This window comes from Protopterus annectens, chromosome 8.part1 (genome assembly GCF_019279795.1).
Source record: "Protopterus annectens isolate FY-2018-M chromosome 8.part1, PAN1.0, whole genome shotgun sequence".
Lineage (NCBI taxonomy): Eukaryota > Metazoa > Chordata > Ceratodontiformes > Protopteridae > Protopterus > Protopterus annectens.
In genome coordinates, this window is record NC_056742.1 from 272,612,482 (window position 1) to 272,635,697 (window position 23,216).

At 41.7% G+C, this 23,216-nt stretch overlaps 1 protein-coding gene across 3 annotated transcripts in view; it reads left to right on the forward strand.

The window, feature by feature from the left end:
* The window catches only part of RHPN2 (rhophilin Rho GTPase binding protein 2), a 2,376,893-nt gene that overhangs the window by 760,072 nt on the left and 1,593,605 nt on the right, over nt 1–23,216 (forward strand). For all 3 annotated transcript variants that reach the window (XM_044081870.1, XM_044081871.1, XM_044081872.1), the window contains exon 3: nt 11,247–11,375. In XM_044081870.1, coding sequence (XP_043937805.1) covers nt 11,247–11,375 — 129 coding nt within the window. The remainder of the gene's footprint in view (nt 1–11,246; nt 11,376–23,216) is intronic.

A 23,216-nucleotide genomic window follows, 5' to 3' on the forward strand; every position in this document is an offset into this window, starting at 1 on the left:
AGCCAGGGCTTCCATGGATGACGTGTGGCAACAACCTGGGCCAATCCTCATACCTTTAGCACTCATTATAAACTGGATCTGGTCTCAAGGGGCAGAGCAGCCTTTGATTTAGCTGTGCTCAGGAATATCCTTCCTTAGAGTCAACCCATGATTTTAGGTAGTTGGGGACTCTGTCCCAACAGTTGAAGACAGAATGAAAATTGGCAACATCAGATAAAGAATCTATGTACTCACCATATTTTATCTGTGTTGTCCATTTTAATTATTCTTCAACTTCCTGCCCACCAACCCCCAACCCTTATCACAACAGACTTCTGAAAGAAAGAGATATTGTAAGGACACCACTGTCCTTAATGCTGAGCTCCAGATGTAGTTCCTTCTGTATAATTTATTATACATATATACATGTACATTAGCAGGCATTACTTTTTGTAAACCAGCAAACAAGATCTGAAGTATGTTAGGGGTTGGTGCATTATGGGTAAGGGAAAAACTCGAGAGCTTTTTGTTTTCCATAAGCTTTAGTAATGGCTGAGTCAGATCCAAGGATCAAATCTGAACCCAACAGTTGAAGAAGAATGAAAATGGACAACACAGATGGAACGTTATGGTGAGTACATAACTTTTTTTTATATATTTGTATTCTAGTACTAATATCGTAACTGTCCATAGTATCCCATAAACTACTATGTGCTACTGGGCAAAAAGCCTTACTAACATCAAATGTTAACAAGGGCCCCTTTACATCCTTCAGTCCTAATAATAATATGCGTAACTTCCCTTATTAAAGTCAATATCTCATTAATTGCTGTATGGTATATACCAAATACACCAGAAGTAAAAAGTTTAGACGTCATACTCGTAAGGTTTTCCTAAGGCAAATTACAAGCAGTTTTATAATCGGTATTATTTGGGGTTAAAGGCCTCCAGTTCATGAACTCTTCTTTGTCATCCTTTTTCTATATGAATTTCAAAATACCACTGTGCTTATTCTTAATCCCATTATGTAACCATTCATTGAAAAGGGTAAGCGATATCATTTTTTTTTTAGAAATTGTCATCCATCTATAACCCCTTTTTTCACATAGAGTTGGGGTGTTTCATCATTTGTGACAGTCATCTAGATGAGACCTTCCATAGTACCATATCCAGTTCTTCCAAGGTAAATTCCTTAGTAAGCCTATCATCAGCTGTGTGTAATTTTTTCATATTCAAAACCTGAAGCTTAGCTTCATTCTTCGTATATCTCTCTCTCTCTCTCTATATATATATATATATATATATGTGTATATATATATATATATATATATATATATATATATATATATATATATTATATAAGTGTGTGTGTGTGTGTGTGTGTTGTACATAATCTGTAACAAACTTCATTATTCCTTATTTTCAGGAAATTTTATTACCATCTGTATGCTTTAAACTTTGAATACTGTTGTATCTTGCTTATAGTTCTGCTAAGGAAAAAAGGAAACCTCATCTTTAGTATCATTAACAAAACATTTTTATTTAAATAATGTATTTTTCTGTTAAAAGGACTGAAAGGACTTTGTTCTTTTCTGACTTTAAAATTCTCTAAGTATTGTGTTAGTATAGTATACATATAATTTTGTAAAGCTAATTGATACTTTGTATTTCTTTTCTTTAAGTTTTTTTTCTACTTGACAATATAATTGATTATATTTGTTCTAGTCACTAATCCACCAGTGTGTCCAATTCTTACAAAACCCAATTATAGTGACATTCTGTCTGCACAGTAACTGATTATCTAATTTCCATTCGTCAGAATTTAACACGCATCCCGTGAGCTTTTTTTATAGTCTTGACTTCTCTGAATGTATTCATACCAAAGTTCATCTGTTAGCATAACGCAGCAGTGGTCTAATATAGCAGTAACCCATGGCTGGTTGTGGGTAATGCTGTATTTACCCACAGCTGGTGTGGTTTGGTTACGAGGGTGAAGCCTGAGTGACCAAACAAAGCCAGCTTTGGGTAAGTCTAGCATAACCCACACACAGCCACGTTTGCTGTTATGACCAAACCATGCTAACAGTGGGTAAAACCAGCATTACCCACAGCCAGCCATGGGTTATTGCTGTTATAGAGTGACATTATTTAAGAAAAAAGTTACTTTTCTTAAATAATATCTTTGTGTAAGGGCATTGTGGTGTTCTTGCGCTTTTTTCTGGTATCATGGGAATTTTTTTGATGTATTGTGCATGTGTATGGGACTTGCATTCCCACTCTTACGCAGTACATCAGTACTTTGGAAAGGAAGCAAGGTACAAAGGAAGATCTCTGTTGCTTCTTTATTATTTTTTTATTTAAAAAAAAAAAAAAGATTGAAATCCAGACAGTTTGGAGGTGGAAGAGAGACAGGGCAATTCAAAGAAAATCAGGTATGTTTCTTCAGTTGTGCATAATGTACCTGATTTATATTATATTTCTGCTCTGTCTCGCTTGTACCGCTAAACTCTCTGAATTTCAAATTTTGTACTTCTTGATCTGTTAGCTCAAGAAAACTGGAAAGCTGTAGCATATATCAATATAAGAAAGTACAGGCGACCAGATTATTTCTGTTGGTATATGCTGGATTTTACAACAGGTATGCTGGTTAGGCTGACCAGTCAGAGTAAGCATCTTTGAGTGTTAATGGCCAGTCATTGTATAATAGTAAAGCATCTATCTTTCTACAGGTATGTAATTGCAAAGAGTCTGTAATTGCAAAATAATCAGTTTCTGTATGTAAGTTACCTCTATGAAAGTGGGACCAAGGTGTGGTCCCAGTCTGTGCTTCTCAGAATATAAAACTTCTTGAAATAATTTAACATCCCTCTTCACCTTTCCTTTAACTTTTCATAAATGTCAATTTTAGATATTCAGCGAACACAATAGGTAATGATACTAAGAAATAACTTTTTAATTAATCAAAAATGTGCTGTCTATCTTTAAACACAGTAGTCGCATAGATAGCAGTAAGTTATGTTAAGATAAAAAATCAGCTGTCACTATCTGACCAGGGATTGCAATTGTAATATCCAAAGGTTGTAAATAAGATTCACTGAATAATAATACTATTCCACTACATACACATAATTTCTGCACACAAATTCTACTGGGCTTTTCCGTAATTCTGTCAGTAATCTAATGATGTGTTGCTGTCAATCTCACAAATACAGCAAAAAAAGGTAATGGAAATTTTAACGATCTGAAGTCTTTGCATTACTAGTATCATCGGAGAACCGAGTGATTTATTTATTTATTTTAGAAAACTATAAAGTTATTGCTGCAGATGTGGTGTGTCTATTAAAAAAGAAGTTATGCACTTAGCATAACTTTCCATGTGTGTTGTCCATCTTAACCTTTATTGTCACTGATGGATTGGGATCAGATGTGTCAGATCCATCTCGGTCTTTCCAATAGCTCGAGGTCTTCAGCAAAGTTTGTGGGCTTCCTTCCCTACCTATAATGCAGTTCCCCAAATTCCTCAGATCTCATTTGCTGCGCTGCGAGAAGGATCTTCAAGCAAGCTCTGGGTTAAGTATTTTTTTTGACCATTTCTTAAATTTTTACAATATATCTTATAGTTTTCCTAGTATTTTATATATTTTAACGTCATTGCTAGTTTTAGCCTAATTATTAGTCCCTTCCAATCTTAAAATAGTTTCTTAATGTTTTTCCCCTCTCCATTAGCATCCGTTTTAATTAGAGGATGGCTAACTTACACCCGTTTTAGTTAGAGGGTGTTCCCTTTCCCTTCCTTCCCTTCCTTTCTTTCGTAGAAAATTTTCACATGTTTAGTAGTGTTTTTGTTTTCCTTTTTCTTCAGGTTACTGCTCATTTTAGATAGAGAGTAGTTAACCAACTTCCCCTTCCTCCAGGTTACTGCTCGTTTTAGTTAGAGAATAGTTAACCAACTTCAGCTCCCTCCCCCACCAAGTCCATTTAAGTTAGAGGACTTCCCTGATACAGTTATTTATTTAAACACACACAAAAAAAAAAAAAGGCAGAAGAGTTCTAATTTTATTCCTTTCTTTATCTTTCTTGATTAGAGTTTTTGGTAGTATTGCTGTCTAACTTCCAAGATGTCCCATAAAGAAGGCAAGCTGTTGAGTTTCAAAAAATGTGAGAATTGCAGCAAAAAGATGCCCCTCAGTGGCTCGCACACGTTGTGTGTTTACTGTTTGGGGCCTCTTCATTTGCAAGAATCTTGTTCCATATGCAGTTAATCAAATGGGCACTTATGGATAAATTGATTTTAAAGGGGTTAATTAAAATCCCATTCTCTTAGGCTATCTTCTGACCCCTCCTCTCCAAAATCAGACAAATCTGAAGAAAGCAGGAAAACGATCTTCTTCGGCTCCGATAACCTAAACAACCTAAGGTGTCTGCTCCAACAGCACCTACGGAGCAGACAATTGCCTCCAAAGCAGGAATCTGATTGGATCAGACAAAATCATCGGCTGCAAAATCAGACACTGAATCATCGGCTCTGAAGGCCCTATTGCCTTCTGAGTACAGCTATTGGAGCCAGTCTCTATCCTTGGAGACTATTACGTCTCGGCTGCCATCACCTTTGTTAACCAGATCCAGGTCCCCACATTGTCTACTAGGTCTGCTAGAAGCCTCTCGGATAAAGATTTGGATAGGATGGTGCAGAGGGTTCTCAAGGCACCTGCCTTAGCTAAGCTTCTTTTGGATCTGAACCCAAAGTGCCTACTCCTCCTCCAATGCGTCCTTTGGTTTTGGTTTTGGAGCTGGAAGACTCCAATATCCAACTGGTGTCTGTATCGGGTCCAGGACCTGTCAGCTCCTCAGATCCGATGTTCATCCCAAGCATCTCAGTCCAGTCTGAACAGGAGACCTCTGGGAGCTGACACTCACTGGTCGGGTCTTCAGAGCCAGTTCAGATTTCCTTGGATCCGACCCTTTCTCTCAGGGCCTCGGCGCGGATGGGTTAGTTTTGCACCTCATCTTCGGAGCTTCTGTCTCCTGCTCAGAGGGTTCTTTTGGCCCCAACATCTGTGTTGTTGGGTCCGGGGAGTTCAACAGAGCAGGGGTGATGTGCTTTCGAAGTTATGAGGAGGGTGATAACTGCTCCTCAGTCTCAGGCACAGTCCCCTTCAGAGATTCTTCCCCCGTTGGCACAGATGTCTTTACCTCATCATCTCCATTCACAGGACTGCAGGGATCCAAGGCCTCAGGATGTTTCCCAGGTCACCCCCCCCCCTTTTCCAAAACTTCATCAGAATACCCCACTGAGAAAGTCTCTTGGAAGAGACCATACAAGAGGAAGCATCTGGACTCTCCAGAGGAGTCTGTCACTTCAGATACTGACCTTGATGAAGCAGAAGGGTCCCCACGGTCGCCTCCTGAGGACATCTCCTTTGGAGACATCCTGGAAAGTTTAAAACAGAGAGGTGACTGGCAGTCCTCGTCCCCTTCAGCCAAGAATTTGGTATACCTGAAGGCCTTCAGATCTCACCCTTCAACTTCTTGGGTGACACCGCCTTCTGATGAGCTTATTTAGTTAATCTCTTGGAAGGTCTGGGGGACTCCAGACTCCATAGAACCCACTCCTAGGAGGCCAAACAAGTACATTACAGCACCCAAAGACCAAGCCTTTCTCACCAAGGGAGTAGCAGTGGATACCATGGTCATGGCGGCTGCCACAAAAAAAAGAACTTTCCGAGACGAGTTCCTCTATCCATCCTCCTAATAAGGGTTCCAGAACCATGGATAGATATGAGAAGTGCATCTTCTCATCAGCGGCTTTTACACTTATGATCGCTGAACTATCTCACTTATTTCACCAGACTTCAGAGGAACTTGCTGAAAGAACTGTCGGACTCCCTGCAAGGAGCTGTAGCTGATGCGGCAACAGATAAGATAAACACACAGCTCGCTACCCTCAACTTGGTAGTCAACTCATCCATGAGACTCATTTCATATGCAGCAGATAGCGCAAGTAGGGAGGTGGGTTCAGGCATCTCCATTAGGAGGCAGGCCTGGATGCGCCTTTGCAATTTCGCGGAGCCCTTTAAGTCTTCCTTTGTTAATGCTCCCTTTGATGGCTCATCTCTCTTGGGCCCAAAGTTAAAGAAATTCTAATCTGGTGTGAGTAGGAAGGTAAGATCTTGTCTGCCATTGGAGTACATTTTTCCACATCCACGAGACTGTTTCCAAAGGGTCAGAGGGGTAGTGGGAAGATATGGTTCAGGACCTTAAAGGTCTTACCAGGATACACAGGGTAGTAGTACCCCAGGGGCAGAGGGGGGAACAATGGAAGACGCCACCCACTCAGAATCAGGGCTCCAGAGAATCTTTCTTTGGCAGACCCTTTCAGCGCTCCTGAAGGAGTGCCCGACTGCTCCCCTCTGGAGGCAGTCAGAGGAAGACTGTCACTGTACCTAGAAACCCGGCAGAAGATAGCCAACAACAAATGGTGCAGGACATAATATCCAGGGGTTATATCATTCCCTTCTCTCTCCCCAGTCCCAAAAACAAATCAGTTGCAGAAGTTCCACCCAGTCAAAGGGAACAAGGAACATTAGAAAGCCAAATGTTGCTAAGAAAAAGAGTCATCCAAAAAATCCCCACAGACCAGAAAGGATCCGGAATTTACTCAAGATTCTTTTTAGTTCCAAAGAAAACAGGAGGCTGGAGACACATTTTGGATCACAACAGTCTCAACAAATTGGTGAAGAAAACCAAGTTCCAGATGGTGACACAGCAGTCAATACTTTCATTCCCGAAAAAAGACTACTGGATGTGATGTATAGACCTTTAGGATGCATACTACCACATTCTAATGGAAAGACGATCCAGAAGGTTTTTGCGCTTCTGGCTAGGAGCCAGTCACTTCCATTTTCGAGCTCTGCCCTTTAGTCTCACTACAGCCCCCATAATGTTCACCAAATGTATGGCAGTAGTGGCGGCTTACCTGCGATGCTGAGGATTCCGGGTGTTTCTGTATCTGGACAGCTGGCTCATAGCCGCCCCAACAAGGCATCTTCTGCTACAAGCCAGGGACTATACACTTCAACTTTGGTTCCTCTCTGGGAATTACCGTAAATTACGACAAATGTGCTGTAGAGCCATCTCAAAACTAAAATTTTATAGAAGCAGAGATAGATACAACCATGCTGATAGTAAGACTTCCTCATAAAGAGTGCACGATCTTTGTCTACATGTGAAACTGTTAATCAGGAAAAATTAAGCCACAGTAAAACAAGTGCTACAGGTTCTGGGAAAGGTGGCAGCATCTATCATACTTATTCCTGTAGCTTGACTATATATGAGGGTACTTCAGTGGTTACTTTCCACACAGTAGTCAGTTCTGGAACTACCAGTATCGCACAAGATTCTCATAACCAATTCCTGCAAAAAGGATCTTGAGTGGGGGATTCACTGTCCTTCAGTATCTTAAGGTAGTCCCTTTATCCCCCTCAACCCCAAGCCACAGTGTCCACGGACACTTCCTAGATAGGGTGGAGGGGCATTATCTAGGGAAGACATTCCAAGGCACCTGACAGGAACACAAGGCTCACTTGCACATAAACATCCTAGAGATGAGGGCAGTGCTCTTGGCATTGCAGGCATTTCAGGACACTCTCCCTCTAGGAATGATAGCAATTCAGTAAGACAATATGTTGGTAGTCTGGTACTTAAACAAGGAGGAACCAGATCTCAGATCTTATCCCCTTTTCCGAGAAGCTGTAAGGGTTTGGCAATGGGCAACGTCCTCCAACCATTTTCTGATTGCAGTGCATATCCCGGGGAAATCCAACATGATTGCAGACAAATTGATATGGCCCCATGAGTGGTCCCTCATCAGAAAGTAGTGGAAGAGATTTTCCGGAAATGGGGCCAGCCTTGCTGTGATCTTTTTGCTTCACCCACCAATGCCAAATGCAGCAATTACTTTGTCCTAACCCCTCCTGTGGGGGAGTCACCAAGGGATGCACGTATTCACGATTGGCCTTCGGGACTCTTATATGCTTTCCCTGCAGTTCCTCTAATTCCCAAATTATTACAGAAAGCAAGTCTGTTGTAGACCATGATAATCCTCAGTGCACCCTATTGGTGTTGTCAAATCTGATTTCCGCTTCTACAGCCTCTTCGGGACAAACCATGGCTTCTGGACCCTGCTCCAGATTTACTGATTCATCCATCAGGAATGGCACATCCCACCCTTCACAACCTCAGGTTGACAGCTTGGCTGCTCCAGTTCCCTTGATTACCAGGTTCCTCTGTCTGTCCTGTCTGGTAAAACTTATTCTGTTGTCCCTCCATAAAACCTGAAGGCATATGTTAGACAAGAGTAAATGGAATAGATTCATAATATGGGCGACTGATAACCAGGTAGATCCCTTTTCTGTGCCCATACATTCTATACTGGAATTTCTAACCAAACATTTTCATGAAGGTGTAGCTGCTTCTACTATTGGAGTCTAACTAGCAGCAATTTTGAATTTCCATGTTGGAGAGAACGGCTCTACTGTCATGTCACACAGGCTCTGTAAGGGCTTTTTGAAGGGAACAACAACGATTAAACCCTCATACAAGAATCCAGCTGCTCCTTGAGTTCTGAGTTTCATTTTAACAAATATCAGTTGTTCCCCTTTTGAACCTTCAGCCATATGTGATCTAAAGTTTCTGTCTTGGAAAACACTCTTTTTTAGTGGCCATTGTCTCAGCCAGAAGAGTCTCGGAGTTGCAGGCCTTGTCTTACAATCCCCCTTACCTAATTTTTTATAAGGATAGTTTCTTTACGCACTGATCCTTTATTTCTGTCAAAGGTTGTATAAGAAAGTAATTACCAGAACAGAGATGAATACTCCCTGCATCTTCTGGACGTACATATGCAATTACGTTTTTACTTGCACAGAACTTCAGGTTTCAGGAAATCGGACCAACTTTTTATATCTTACTCTGAGATTAGAAAAGGTCAACCAGTCTCAAACGTTACCTCATCTAAATGGCTCACTTTTTGTGTATCCTACATCTACAGTTCTAAAAACCTAAAAACAGGCCTCTTCCTTTTCCTGTTAAGGCACATTCCACCAGGTCAGTAGCTACATCTGCAGCCTTTCAAGCAAGATTACCCTGGAATGATATCTGTGCCACAGCTGCGTGGGCAAAATCACATACTTTTATTACTCTTTACAGATTGGATTTGGCCTCCAGGAGTAGAGCTTCGTTTGGTTCTATGCTTCTGAGGAATATTCTCCTATGAGCCACCCAGGAATTCAGTTGCTTGGGACGTGGTCCCATAAGTGAGATTAAAGGCAAGATTGACAACACATAAAGAAGTTAGTACTTACCATAACTATTACATGTGTGTTGTCCATCTCGACCTTTAGTCTCACAAACCAACCTCCATGCCCCCTTCCAGAACTTCTGGAAGATCGAGTGCACATTGGATTTATGGATCTCCATAGCCTCAGAGATACTGACATTGACCTCAAAAATGCCATAGCTACTGTGTAGGTTTTTTTCTTTTCTGGGAAGACAAGATCTTTGGAAGTTAGGGAACTGCATTATGGGTAGGGAAGGAAGCCCACAAACTTTGCTGAAGACCTCAAGCTACTGGAAATGCTGAGACGGATCTGACACATCTGATCCGAACCTATCAGTGAGAATAAAGGACAAGATGGACAACACACATGGAACATTATGGTAAGTGCATAACTTCTTTTTTAATAGACACACCATATCTGCATCAATAACTTTACAGTTTTCTAAAATAAATAAATAAACCACTCGGTTCTCTGATGATACTATTAATGCTAAGACTTCATATCATTAAAATTTCCATTACCTTTTTTTGCTGTATTTTTTTGCCTTGACATAATTTTCTTTTCCTCTCTGTTCTATCAGTTGTACTTATCTTCCCACCATGTTCTCTCCTAACAGTATCTAAACCTTCACTACCTTCATTATCTTCTTTTTCACTTTCTATTTCTGATTCATTATTTGTCAGTGTCTGTTCACTCAAATCACTTTACATGCCACGTACCATGGATTATTTTTAATCTGGTTTATCTATATCTCTGTCCCCTATTCTCATTTCTGTTTTTTCATGAAGGAAATACTGTTGAACATTTTGTTTCCACTCACAACTCCAGTCATCCCCCTTTTCCTCTATAACATAGTCTTTTGTTTATAATTCTTAAGAAGACCATTTACTTCATGCAAATTACTCCTCTCATCATCCTTATTTTTTCACCCCTTGCTGTGAGTCTCTTGTTTTTCAACACTGTGAAATTGAGATCAGTTAAACCTTAAATGGCCTTTATATTTACCTTTTCTACAAAATCTTTCACAGATAGAAGCAGAATGCCCCACTTCTCCATGTTTCCTGCAGTTCTGAATTAAATGGTCTGAAGAACCATAACAAAAAAGTCTTTAATTGACCCTTACAAAATACATATGCTTTGTATCCATTTATATTAACACTTGGAATATAAACTAAGATACCAGTGATACTTTTTAAAGACACCCAGATGTCCGAAGCCCATTCCAAACATTACAACATTTTTCACAATATAAATGTCTTTGAGATGTAGTTGAAAAATAAACTTTAACATGTTCTAATGCTACATCTGCCATGTGGAACTGCTTTCTTCCCTCATTTGAACTCCATTCCATTTGTGTATCTTGTCTGTAGTCCTACATTTTTCACTGACTGTACTTGGTCTCCATCACATATCGCTGATCTGTATTTAAACCTGAATTTTGCAGAACAGCATATTGCATGATCTTTGAACTGTTTCCCTTTTGCACAGTATGTAGTGTACTATGTTCTTTAAATATTTTAACTCATTTGTACATATTGGTAACTTGGAACTGCTCTCCTGCCCAGCTGGAAGTGACTGGTAAAACTAGTGTTATATACGACAATTTTATCAGTCTGGTGTAGGATGGCTCTGGCTTTAAGTACCAAGACTGTAATTGACCACTGATAGTTAATCAGACTTAACTTCACTTTACATTCTTTAAAATGGCTAACAGAAACATAAACATGAAGTAGGTGTATATTTTCTGACCCAAGGAAAATGTAGATGCAGCGCAGCGGTATTTCAGAAAGTTGGAATCTAACAGATTTCTGACTGCAGAAGTTTGCCTTTTGAACCCATCTTTCATTATTTAAGTCAGAGAGACAGAGTGAAAAAAAAAATAGGTTTAAAGGAAGAAAAGACTGACGATCTGCTCTGATTTTGTACTTCTAGGGCAACCAGTAACCACAAGATTCGAGAAATGGCAACGTTGGAACTGAGTTATGTAAACTCCAATCTGCAGCTATTAAAGGAGGAATTGGAGGGGCTTAACAGTTCAGTTGAGGTTTATCAGAATGTAGAGTAAGTAAAACAGAAACTGCTGAAATTTTCTGAATAACTTTGTTGTATTAAATGACATCAACCAAGAGTTCTTTACTAATTTTTACTTATTCTTTACTAATAAGAATGTGTCAGCGTTTCCAGCATCTACGTTAAGATACAGATACGCAAGTTACTTTTTAGGAGATATGTTAAGTTGCTAATTTTAGAAACTGTACTGATGAAGGTCTGCTATCTGGATTCAGGCTACCTAACAAACTCATAACATGCATAAGACATTAATTTGTTAGTAATCATTAGACAGGGCACTTCCTGAATTACCTACTAGAAATGAACTTCAGCTGATCTGGTGTTCTGAATAGTCAAATATGTGCTCATCATTTATCTACTGCTGTGAAATGTATAACATGCAGAAATGGATGGAATGGATCTCCTTGGCATAATGACTTCCTTCAGGCATTGTAGAGCCTGCAGCCAAGGTCTTGACTGCCCTCACTGTCAGAAGTTCCCACTGAGAAAAAAAAAAGAGGAATCCTTCTCCAAAGCGGATGACTCCTCAGAGGAACTAGTTTATTCTTTCCAAGTATTTTCCCCCATGGAATGCGACACTGACACATAAGACACTATTTCCTCTGCTTCACTCAGAGTTAATTTCATTTGGAGACTTTTTTGTAGGATGAAAAAGCACTTCATGTGATAAAGGTAAAGAGGCATCAGAGACCCAGAAAAGATTATATATGTACTAGGTCTAAATGTAATACCTGTGCTGTTACAGTGTGCAAGAATGTCTGTGTTTATCAAAGGGTGGCTGAATGCAATGTATGTTGAGTGGTTAGTGTTCTCTGAGCCAGTGTGCAAGTGAATCAGTGTGAAATATAGGTGAGTGATCATTGTATATATGACCATATATGCAAGTGAATGAAAGTCAGCAGCACACTGAGTATATGAGTGCATGAAAGAAAATGATGTGTGGTGAGTGTTGTGCTTTGGCTGTATGGAAAGAAAAACTAACTTCTGCCTTTAGCTACACGATGACCTAAGGAGTTCTGGAAGTCCTGTCCCCCTTGAAGACTTAACAGCAAGCACTGCTTTAGTCTTTGAGGGGGTTCTGTTCTCAAATCAGTACCTGCACCGAGATGTAATTCTTGACCCATAACAATACAGAACCAAGCTTAGAAATAAACCCCTTTGGTGGAATCTTGGCATAAAAAAGTTAAAGATCTTAGAAACAAAAATCAAATCTTCCAAGGTTAAGTATGAATTCAAAATTGCCATCTCTGCCAAAGAAGATCTCAAGTCTTTCATCAGCACAGGTGATTTTCTGACAATTAGAGCAGAGGATTAAGGTTGATAGCTGTTAACACTCTGTGATACATTGCTTGATTCCTCCTGCCTTCGTTTACCTACTTTGTGACCTTGAGCAGGTCACTTAACCAGACAGAGCTTTATGGCAACTGGGAATTTGGCTAGGATTCTTAATTGTGTGTCGAACTGAATGCTTAGCGCTGTGAACCTATAAACTATGTTAGGAACCTTTGAAATGGCACCTGATACTACTCTGAGTTGATATATAATGGCTTTACCTAATCAGCCCCTGGGACATAGCTGGCATATTACTAGACAAATGTAGTTCAAATTCTCCCCCTTGATCTACCCTGTCTGCACATGGTTAACCCTTTGTTGCCCCCCCCCCCCAAATTCTCACCTGAACAAGTCCTAAAAAAATTACTAATTCAGTGGGGCTCAACACTGTATGAGGGTGCTTTCTTGTCACTATGAAGCACTGGCATACTCACCTACTTCACAGTCTGTTCAACTGTTTCTCATCTGACATTACCCCTAAGACTTGGAGAACTGGAGTGGCCATTTCTCTACACAAGGGTGTCTCTCTCCACTGATAAATCGTACAAGCATTATTTGTAAGAGAATGAAATGCATCATTATGCAGCAGAAAAAAATTAAGACATTAGCAGCTTAAACATCCGTGACCCAAATCAGTTTGTTTTTGTGAAGGGTAATTTCTGTCTGCTTAACCTGGTTGATTTCTTTGAAAAAGTTATTAATGCCCTGGACAATAGTAAATCAATACACACAGCTTACCTCAACCTTTCTGAAGCTTTCAACATCATTCCTTGCTCAGTCATCGTAGATAAAATTCATAAAGTAAAAATAAACAATTGTGTTACCAAATAAATAGAAACCTGCCTCACAGACAGCACCCATCAAATAAAGAAAGGTGACACACTCTCCTTGAAAAGGCTCATTATCAGTGGTGTCCTCCATGCCTCATTACTTGAGCTGCTCCTGTTTGGTATTTACTTCTGTGAAGTCAGAACTGATGTCTAGGGCCTTTTACTGACTAAGTTTACTGATGACTGCTAACCTGCAGCCATCATCATCTGGGGACTCTCAAATTCTACAAGAAGGGCTAACATGCTCAAGCCAATGGTACCACAACCATGGTTTCAAGCAAAGTGCCAAAATGTGTACCGTCATATCCTTTGACAAACAAGAGCACCCTTGCTCCTACCACATTAATGGTACCCCCTCAAAACAACACAGTTAAGGAAAAAATGGACACATTTGTTGGCAACTAGCTGTCCTTTGACCACCATGTAGCCATGGTTGTAAGAAAATACTTCTGTTTAGCCCAGCTGATCCAAGAATGTTATCGTGCCTATCTTCTCCTCTGTTATTAGTCCCATAACTGAATACAGTGCTCCTTTTGGCATGTACATGTACAAACGTATAGTCCAAACTTAAAAGGCTTCATTGTTTCCTCACAAGAAAATCAAAGGCCTGAGTTATGTGACCTATGCAGAACATTTTAGAGCTACAGACCTTTTAGGATTAACCTCTGTCAGACCTGCAGGCTGTCAAGTGACCCGCTGTTGGGTGACCTTATTCATATTCATCAAACAGGCGATACCATGAACACCTGTACAAAAGACCTTAACTTTCATGTAGACAAACCAAAAGCTGCTGGCATGGCAGACAACTCACTCAAAGAGCTCCTCTCATTTGGAATAAATTCCCCCTTCATATTAAACAAAATAGTTTCCTCACGGTCGTTAAATGCAACCTTGTTGAGTTGGATAGGTTACCATAAGTACAGCCTCCATCTCATGCCAAAAACCTCAAGCAGAGGGAAAGAAAGTAGTGGGAACTGCAGTAGCTAGGCTACAAATGATCTACTTATTTATTCAATTTGGTAACCGTCACATAGCACTTAATCCAAATGTACCTGTTTCAGTCTCAGCACAGACAAGTATAAATGGCAGTAAAGAAACAAGTTAAGAAGAAGTATTTTGAATACAAACAAAATGTGTGAAGATAGCAGTGAGTCAATAATAACAGTAATAATAATAAAGTACACAGTATGGGGGACAATAGGAAGGATTGGTTAGAGAAAGGAGGAAGGGAGAAGAAGAGAGTTAAATAGTGGCGGGACGGAGTGCAAATTATGAAAGATAGTAAAAGTAGGGTAAGGACACACAGAAATTAATTGTATACACTATATACAATGTGGTAGAGATGTCACATAATAGTATAGGGAAATTATGCGAGAAAGACAAATATGCCAGACTCGTGAAGGAGAGAATGGGGGATTAGGTGATGTGTCCAGGGGGAAAGAATTAGCAAACTGACTTGGACTTGAGATGATCTTTAAGCTGAGCATAAAAAGATGGGTACAATGAGATTTGCAAGGAGGGATGCCCAGAGCTTGCAGCCTAGGATGAAGAAGGCCTGGTTAGTGCAATGACATCTGGTTCTGGAACACTGTAAAAAGTGGGCCAGAGTGGTTAAGACCTTTTAGACTGTTAGTGAGAGATCATCTGAAGAAGTTGGAGGCAAGGAAAGGACAGGAGTGATGTTCTTTGTGTTTCACTGTTGCAGTCATCACCTGTGGGTTATCCCTGCTGTGGTAGCCCTCAGCCGGCCCGAATACCAGAGTCAGTGTTTTTGTGCACCGGCTGTTGTCGCCTGTAGTCTGACGTCAGGTCATCAGTGTTATAAAACAAGGCAGCTGATGTCATTACATCAGTCTTTCTTGCCATGGAGCCAGTAGCAGAAGCAGTTCGCACAAGTGCCGGTCTGTTGCTACCAGAAGTCAAATTTCAGCAGAAAATGTCTAAAGCTAAGTACCCCCATTGGGAACCCTTTTTCCTTGCTCTAACCAGTGTCCAAAAAAGTTAACAATTGTCTCGCTTGTGGAAAGCAGATCCCACACTGGGACTTCCATTCTTACTGCATCACTTGTTTAGGCCCAAGCCACGACATCCCTCATTGCCGGTTCTGTGCCCCCTTTAATGTAAGAACCATTTACTGTAGAGCTCTTTTTGTAGACAGTTATTTTCGTATTTCATCTTCGAATTCCGATATGGTGTCCGTCAGCCAACAATCTACCGACATTCTGAAAAAAAATAAAGATAGAGACAGGCCACACAAGGCTAAGCCTTCCAATGATGCTACCTCTAAGCAAGTCGTCAGTTCTCTGGAATTTAGTGAGGTGCTTTTGCAGCCCCTGATGCCTGACTCGCTTTCTACACAGGCCTCTGCCGAGACCCTTTTGGAGTCCGGTATGCTGCAGAAATCCACTTTGTCTTCCAAGCCTTTGGCTGTCTCTGCCTCAGTTGGGTCCGCAGCCGTGACACAGGCACCGGATTCCGAGGAGGCCATTTGCACTATCAATTCTAGACAAAAAATTACATCATCTCTTCCGACTACAGTTTCTCAGAGACCAAAGGATTCTCCCAGGCCTTGAAGCTAGGCCACTCCTAGGAAATCTGCTTCTAGCCACCATATTGCTACTGCTCCCCCACCCCAAGCTCAAATGTTTAAAATGGTGGAGGATCTCATCTCCCTTATCGGAGGTACTCAAGCCCCAACTCCAAAAAGGAAAAGACTTCCTTCTCCAGAAATTATGACAGACCAAGAGTCTGAGGACTCTGATTATTCTGTCTTTGAAGAGGAACAACAGCCCTTATCTATTTATGAGGATTCAGATGCAGAGAAATCCATCCCCTCTGCCTCCCCTCCAGAGGACATCTCCTTCAGGGAAACCCTTCACTTCCTCAGGGAACATTTTCAGTTGGACTCTCAGGACTACCCACAGTCAGAGAAACAACTTAGGGAATTTCTGGACCTACCCCAGCACAGACCTCTAGCCATCCCACCTATTCTAGAAGTGGTGGATGATGTTTTCCTTGAATCCAATTTAGCCCCTGATGCTCTGCCTCCTGCTCCAGCTAAACCTGACAGGTACTACAGAGCTGGCTTCTCACAAATACCTGTACAGGAACCCTACTGCAGACCCTGAAGTCATTACACAGGGACCCAAAGGAGCTAAGACTAGTTCTGCCAAGAATCCTGTTCCTTCTTGCAAAGACTCCAGAGCTCTGGACAGATGAGGTAAGAAAGTATACACCTCTGCAGCCTTAGCTATCAGAGCACTTAATTATCAGTTCCATATGTTAAAAATATCAACAACACACTTTGTAACAATTAAAACAGAAGATTGCTACCTCTCCTAACGGTGCCAACACAAAAGAGCTGGCAGAATTACTACACTCTGCTTGTCAATTGGCCAAGCACTCATTACAATGTGGATATGATGCCCTAGAAGCCCCTAGCAGGGCAGCTCTGACAGGGTCTTATTATTAGAAGACATGCATGGCTGAAGGAACAACCTCTCCCTGATCATGTCAAGTCTAAACTTATTGATGTACCCCTAGGTAAGGAATGCCTGCTTAGGAAAAAGCAGAAAATGTGCTTAAAAAGATGGAAGACAAAGCAAAATCTGTGCAAACAGTAAATGATTTCTTTCAAGTTCAGCCACCCAGATTCAGCAGGAACTTCCCCTCTAAGCACTCGGCCTTCCCTGCACCCAGCAGACAGGGCCAAAGTAAGCCCCAGGGACAGGACATCCAGGCCCCTATCCCAGGGCTAGCAAAGAAGCAAACAATGGACCATTTTCACCTCTAATGCAGGGAGTTCTAAGCCAGGCTTCTATGGTGAGCACTCACAATGACTCTCCCTCCCCCCCTCTGCCCTCCTTTCAGTCATCTAAAACTAGGAGGAAGGCTCGCCCTCTTCAAGGACAATTGCGTCTCTATAACCAAAGACCAATGGGTATTAAAATAATTTCTCTGGGATACAGATTCTCCTTCAGCGAACTCCCAGTTCCAAGAGGGTACCCAGACCTTCCCCCAAACCAGTGGGCAGAGGCATTAAAAAAGGTAAAAACACTAATATCCCAGGGGGCAGTAAAACCTGTCCCTCTGGATCAAACAGAAAAAGGTTTCTACTCCAGACTATTCCTTGTTCCCAGAAGAGAGGGCACTTGGTGCCCCATCCTGGATCTATCCAAACTGAACATCTCCTTGGTGGTTCCCAGATTCAAAATGCTAATCTTGCAGCAGCTCCTGCCTATGCTCACATAAAATGCCCGACTGGTGACACTAGACCTAAAAGATGTCTGCCTCCACATCCCTGTCAGGGAATTGTGCAAAAAAATCCTGTGCTTCAGAGGAGGCAATCAGTACTTTCAGTTCAATGCACTTCCCTTTGGCTTATCTACTGCTCCCAGAGTATTCACCAAATGCTTGGCCCCAGCTATAGCATTCTGCAGACAGAGAAATATACAGATTTGCCCTTACCTGGATGACTGCCTCAGTCAGGCGAATAACAAAGAAAAGTTTCTCCAGGATCTTCTCTTCATCAAAAAACTCCCAACTTCCCCAGGGTTCACCATCAACGAGAAAAAATCAAAGCAAAACCCCACCAGGAAAATTGTTTTCCTGGGAGTTGTGCTAGACACAGCAACCCTAATGGCCTTCCTATCACCAGAACAACAGAGCTTCCTGCCTCTCTACTTCACCCAGCTGGTTTCCAGAAGTCATCTCACTGCAGGGAAGTTCTTGCAAGCCCTGGGATACATGTCATCTTGTATCCTTCTCATCCCTCTCACCAGGCTTCACATGAGAAGGCTTCAGTGGTACTTAAAGAACCTTTGGTGTCAGCAGCCTCAGTCCCTAGAGACCAGTCTCCCACTGATCCCTTGCATAAGGGACAAATTTCTCTCGTAGGCAAAGGCCTGTGCCATGGACAAGGGTCTTCCCTTCATCCTCCACCCTTCTGGCCAGACAATCACCACCGATGTCTCAGACATAGCTTGGGGTGCTCACCTAGCAGGCAGGTGTACCCAAAGCCTCTGGAATGCCCAGCAACTTCATTTGCACATCAACCAGGAAGAAATTATGGTAGTGCAAAGTGCTCTGACTTCCTTCCAACCCCATCTCAGGCCAGGGGTCCTCCTTATAAAAACAGACAACACCACAGTAATGTGGTACATCAACAAGTGGGGGGGCACCCAATCTTACCACCTGTGCAGGCTAGCCATGAGTCTGTGGCTTACAGCTACCTCCATGGGGCTACACCTAATTACCCAATACTTACCAGGGATCAACAACACACTGGCAGACCACCTACACAGTAACTTACTGGACCCCCACGAATGGCAGCTCCACAGAGAAATCTTTCTACAAATCACCCAGGAGTGTGGGACCCCACAGATGGACCTCTTTGCATCGCACATCAACCACTCGCACAAGTTTTGTACCAGAGGGTATCACCTCCTAGCATGGAAGGTGGATGCCTTGACCTTCCCCTAGAGCTCCCTCTTTGTGTACGCATACCCTCCTCTGCCTCTTATTCCCAAGGTTCTGATCATAATAAGAGAGGAGAGACCAAATGTCATCCTCATCACTCCAGATTGGCCCACACAGCATTGGTACTCCTTACTATGTAGTCTGACCTTACAGCCCCCGAAGCTGCTTCCCCTAATTTCAGACCTCTTGACCCAGGAGAAGGGGGAAGGTACTGCACCCAGATCTACAGATTCTCAAACTTTCAGCATGGCTCATAAAACTAACAAGAAGTCACTGTTAAGCAAGGCCAGAAGGCCAAGCACAAGAAACTCTTATGCAGGAAAACGGAAAAGATTCTGCTCCTGGAAACAATCAAAAGGGGTCAGTACCTCCCAGCCTTCCATCCCTCTCATCCTGGATTACTTAGCAGAGTTGCTCAATAGTGGCCTCTCCTTCTCCTCTATTAAAATCCATGCCTCGGCCATATCTGCCCATTATGATTCAGACCCACCCCTCTTCTCTCATCCTTTGATTAAGCAATTCCTCAGAGGGGCTTCTAATATCAGGCCTCCCAGAAGATCTCTTACTCCACCCTGGAACCTGACGTTTGTGTTAGAGAAACTAACCTTACCTCCTTTCGAGCCTGCCGCTTCAACAGAATTGAAATTCCTTTCCTGAAAGAATGCCTTCCTACTAGCCATCACCTCAGCCAGAAGGGTCTCAGAACTTCAAGCTCTCATGGCTGTCGAGCTCATCATAATTTTTCATGCAGACAGTCTCCCTGAGGACTAATCCCTCCTTTATGCCCAAGGTGGTATCTGATGTGACCCTTAACCAGGCCATACACCTTCCCACCTTCTTTCCCAATCCTCAAAACAATGGGGGAAAGAATTCTACACTCACTAGATGTGCACAGACAACTTGGATACTATCTGGACTGCACTAAGCCATTCAGAAAAACTGACCAGCTTCTTATAAGCTTTGCCCCAGGGGCAGAGGGGAAGCCCATCTCCAAACAAACCATTTCCAAAAGGATATCACACTGTATCCATTTTTGCTACAGACTACACGGGAAACCCATCCCTAAGTCGATCTGTACCCAGACATATTGGAAGCAGCCACCTGGACCTCTGTCCATACCTTTACAAAGCATTACCACCTACCTCTTTTTTCTAAGTCTAGGCAGGGTTTGCCCCTGCAATTCTGCAGGGCCTCCTGACCCATATCTAGGACTCTACCTATCCTTCCACCCTTTACCTCAGATTTGGGAATCCTTCCACAGGTGATGATTGTAACAGTGAAACACAAAGAACATAGTACAGTTGTGTACACTTACCATAAGTGTAGATGTTCGAGTGTATTCAGTGTTGCAATCTTGGTTTCCCTCCCTCCATCCCCCATTTCACATCTTCCCCTAGGAGGACACATGCTTCCCAAGGTGGCTCTTAGCCACCAGGACCACTTCTCTCATTTCCATTGTGCTTTTTACGGGTTAGGGCAAGAAAAACTGATGTAATGATGTCGGCTGCCTTGCTCTGTAGTACTAACGACCTGACGTCAGACTACAGGTGACAGCAGCAGGCGCACAAAAACATTGACTCTGGTATTCGGGCCAGCCTAGAGCTACCACAGCAGGGATAACCCACAGGTGATGATTGCAACAGTGAATAAACTCAAACATTTACATTTATGGTAAGTGTACACAACTGTACTTTCTTTGGGGAGCTTGTAAAGTTGGGATCCAGGAAGTATGTTGGCACATTGTTGGGCAGGTAGTCAGCTGGCTGTATTAAGTTTAATACAATAATGGTCATTTTTAAGGGAGAGGGTAATGAAACAACATATAGAGTTGCTTGTAGTTTGGATAGTGGAGGAGTATTTCTTGGATGCTGCTGCAACCAGTGAAAGTCCATATTCAAGATGGTCTAGTAGTAGAATGCCTTTGCTCATGGCATTCCTGGTTGGTCTGGAGAGAAAGGGGGAATTTTATGAGACCAAAATAGGAAAGAATTAATTTTCCTCCATATTTATTCTAGGTGAAGGTAAAAATTCACTGCAGGATCAAGTCACATACCAAAGTATTTGAAGGAAATTACTTGATCACTGGGGTTGTCAAGATGGTCATGGATAATAAGTGATTGAGAAGTTTTCTGCCACTTAGGGGAGATACCAAATAGCATTACTTTAGTTCTGGAACCGTTTAGCATTAGCCTTTTGTTATTAAGCCATTTGATAAGAGAAATGAAGTCATCTTGTGTTTGTTGTATGGCCGAGGTGGTCAGGTTTGAGCAAAATAAGACCATGTCATCAGCACAGATTTGAGAGAAATGTGAGGGAGGTCAAGTAGTAGTTTATTACTGAAAATGGAAAAAAGAACTTGAGCCAGAATGGAGCCCTCAGAGACTCTTTAAGTAGAGGGCTGGAAACAGAGAGGGTGTTCCGAAAATGAACAGAGAAGTTTTACTTATTGAAAAGATAATTTTTAAACCAGGCAGCTGTGTATTGGCTAATTCTAATTTCACTTAGGTGATCTAGTAGAATGTTATGGTCAACCAGATTGAAAGCTGTGGTGAGGTCAATAAAGATGGCTCCAGTGAAAAGGCCTTTGTCCATAGCCAGGAGGACTTTATTAGTAAGTGTCTCGAAGTGCTGTAGATGTACTTCTACCAGCCCAAAAGCCATGCTGTTTTGAGGATAGTAGATTTTATTGGTAGATGTAATGGATGAGTTGATTGTAAACTAATTTTTCAAGGATTTTACCAAGTATAGGTAGCATGGAGATGGAACAGAAGTCAGTGGTGTGGGATTTTTTTTTTTTAATTCAGCACATTCGACATTTTTACCGAACAGAGCACATGATGTTTGTATAGGAGCTCAGGTAAGTGAAACTCCTGTACCTCACATCATGTTTTTGCAGGGGGGTACACCCCCTGCCAACTCTGAGATCGCACTTCAGTGAGGAAAGGGATGAATGTCCCGAACCGCGCTGTACCACAATCTCTTTGCAGTACTTTGAGTTCATATTAGCAAATGCACAGTAGCATTTGCTGATATGAACTTTCGAACATGAAATGCTCAGCAATACAGAAAATCAGACATCTGTCTTTTGATTTTCCATTTACAGAGCATTTCCATTCGTCTTTTTGATAGTGAACCCTACTCAATGGTTTTCTCACATAAGCCCAGTAACAGATGGCCTGTGAGGAATGCCTTTTCTCATGCAGATAGGTTGGCATAGCATGGTGAGTATTACCTCTTTATGAAGATACGGTGGATTTTAGATTTCCCAACATCCCTACGACTTCTTATTGGATTTTATAAGTCTCAGCACATTCAGTGTCTATTTTGTAGCAACAGAATATAATTGCAAGTCGTACTTGTAAAGCTAAACAGGACTGATAGGCTTTGTATGATAAAACAATAAGTCAACTGGATATCCTCAGCCTGTTGCTATGCCTCCTGTTTTGGGAGCTTTTAAGGTTGTTTTCTTAGTGGCCACTAAGGAAATAGACAACCTGCCTCAATTAAACCTGATTAAACCAAATGCTCCCAGTACTCTCCCAAATGATAAGAAAAGTAGAGTGTTAAACTATTTTGGGAAGAAAATATACATAGTAATCACTCTTTGGGAGGTGTTTGATGGGAACTTAAAAAAGGTTGCAAGATCTCACTCAGACTATAATATGTGGTTATTATGACACTGTTATATGTGGTTATTATGATGTAGACACAGCATAAAGGGCAGCAGCTACAAGGGTATTTATAAAACATGCCTGGACATGGCTCCATCCTCTGCCAGAGGATGTTAAGGTGCGTCTGTAAGGAGATGCTCTGTGGTAACCCTGCTAGTAGAGTGTTTAGGAAAAGCAGTCATTGTCCTCTGCTAGACCTACAAAGCCTCAAATGACTCTGTCCAAATGACCACCTTCATATTTAAAAAGAACCATTCCTTTTCACCTGGCCCTTACTATCATAATCAAGGAAGAGATAAACAAGTGAAAGGAAAAAAGGGCCTGCACAAGGAAAAAAGGTTTACCTGAGAGCTGTTGAAGATCCTTTTTTCAGCTCACTGTTTACCAAAAATATAATTTTGGAATGGGTGAGCTGAAAAACCTATAAAAAATAGAAAAAAAATTTTTATGGAGGGGGGACAAGCTTCTCTGCACCACCCTCATGTAAGGGCAAGTCCCCTATACCTCTCAAATTGTAATTA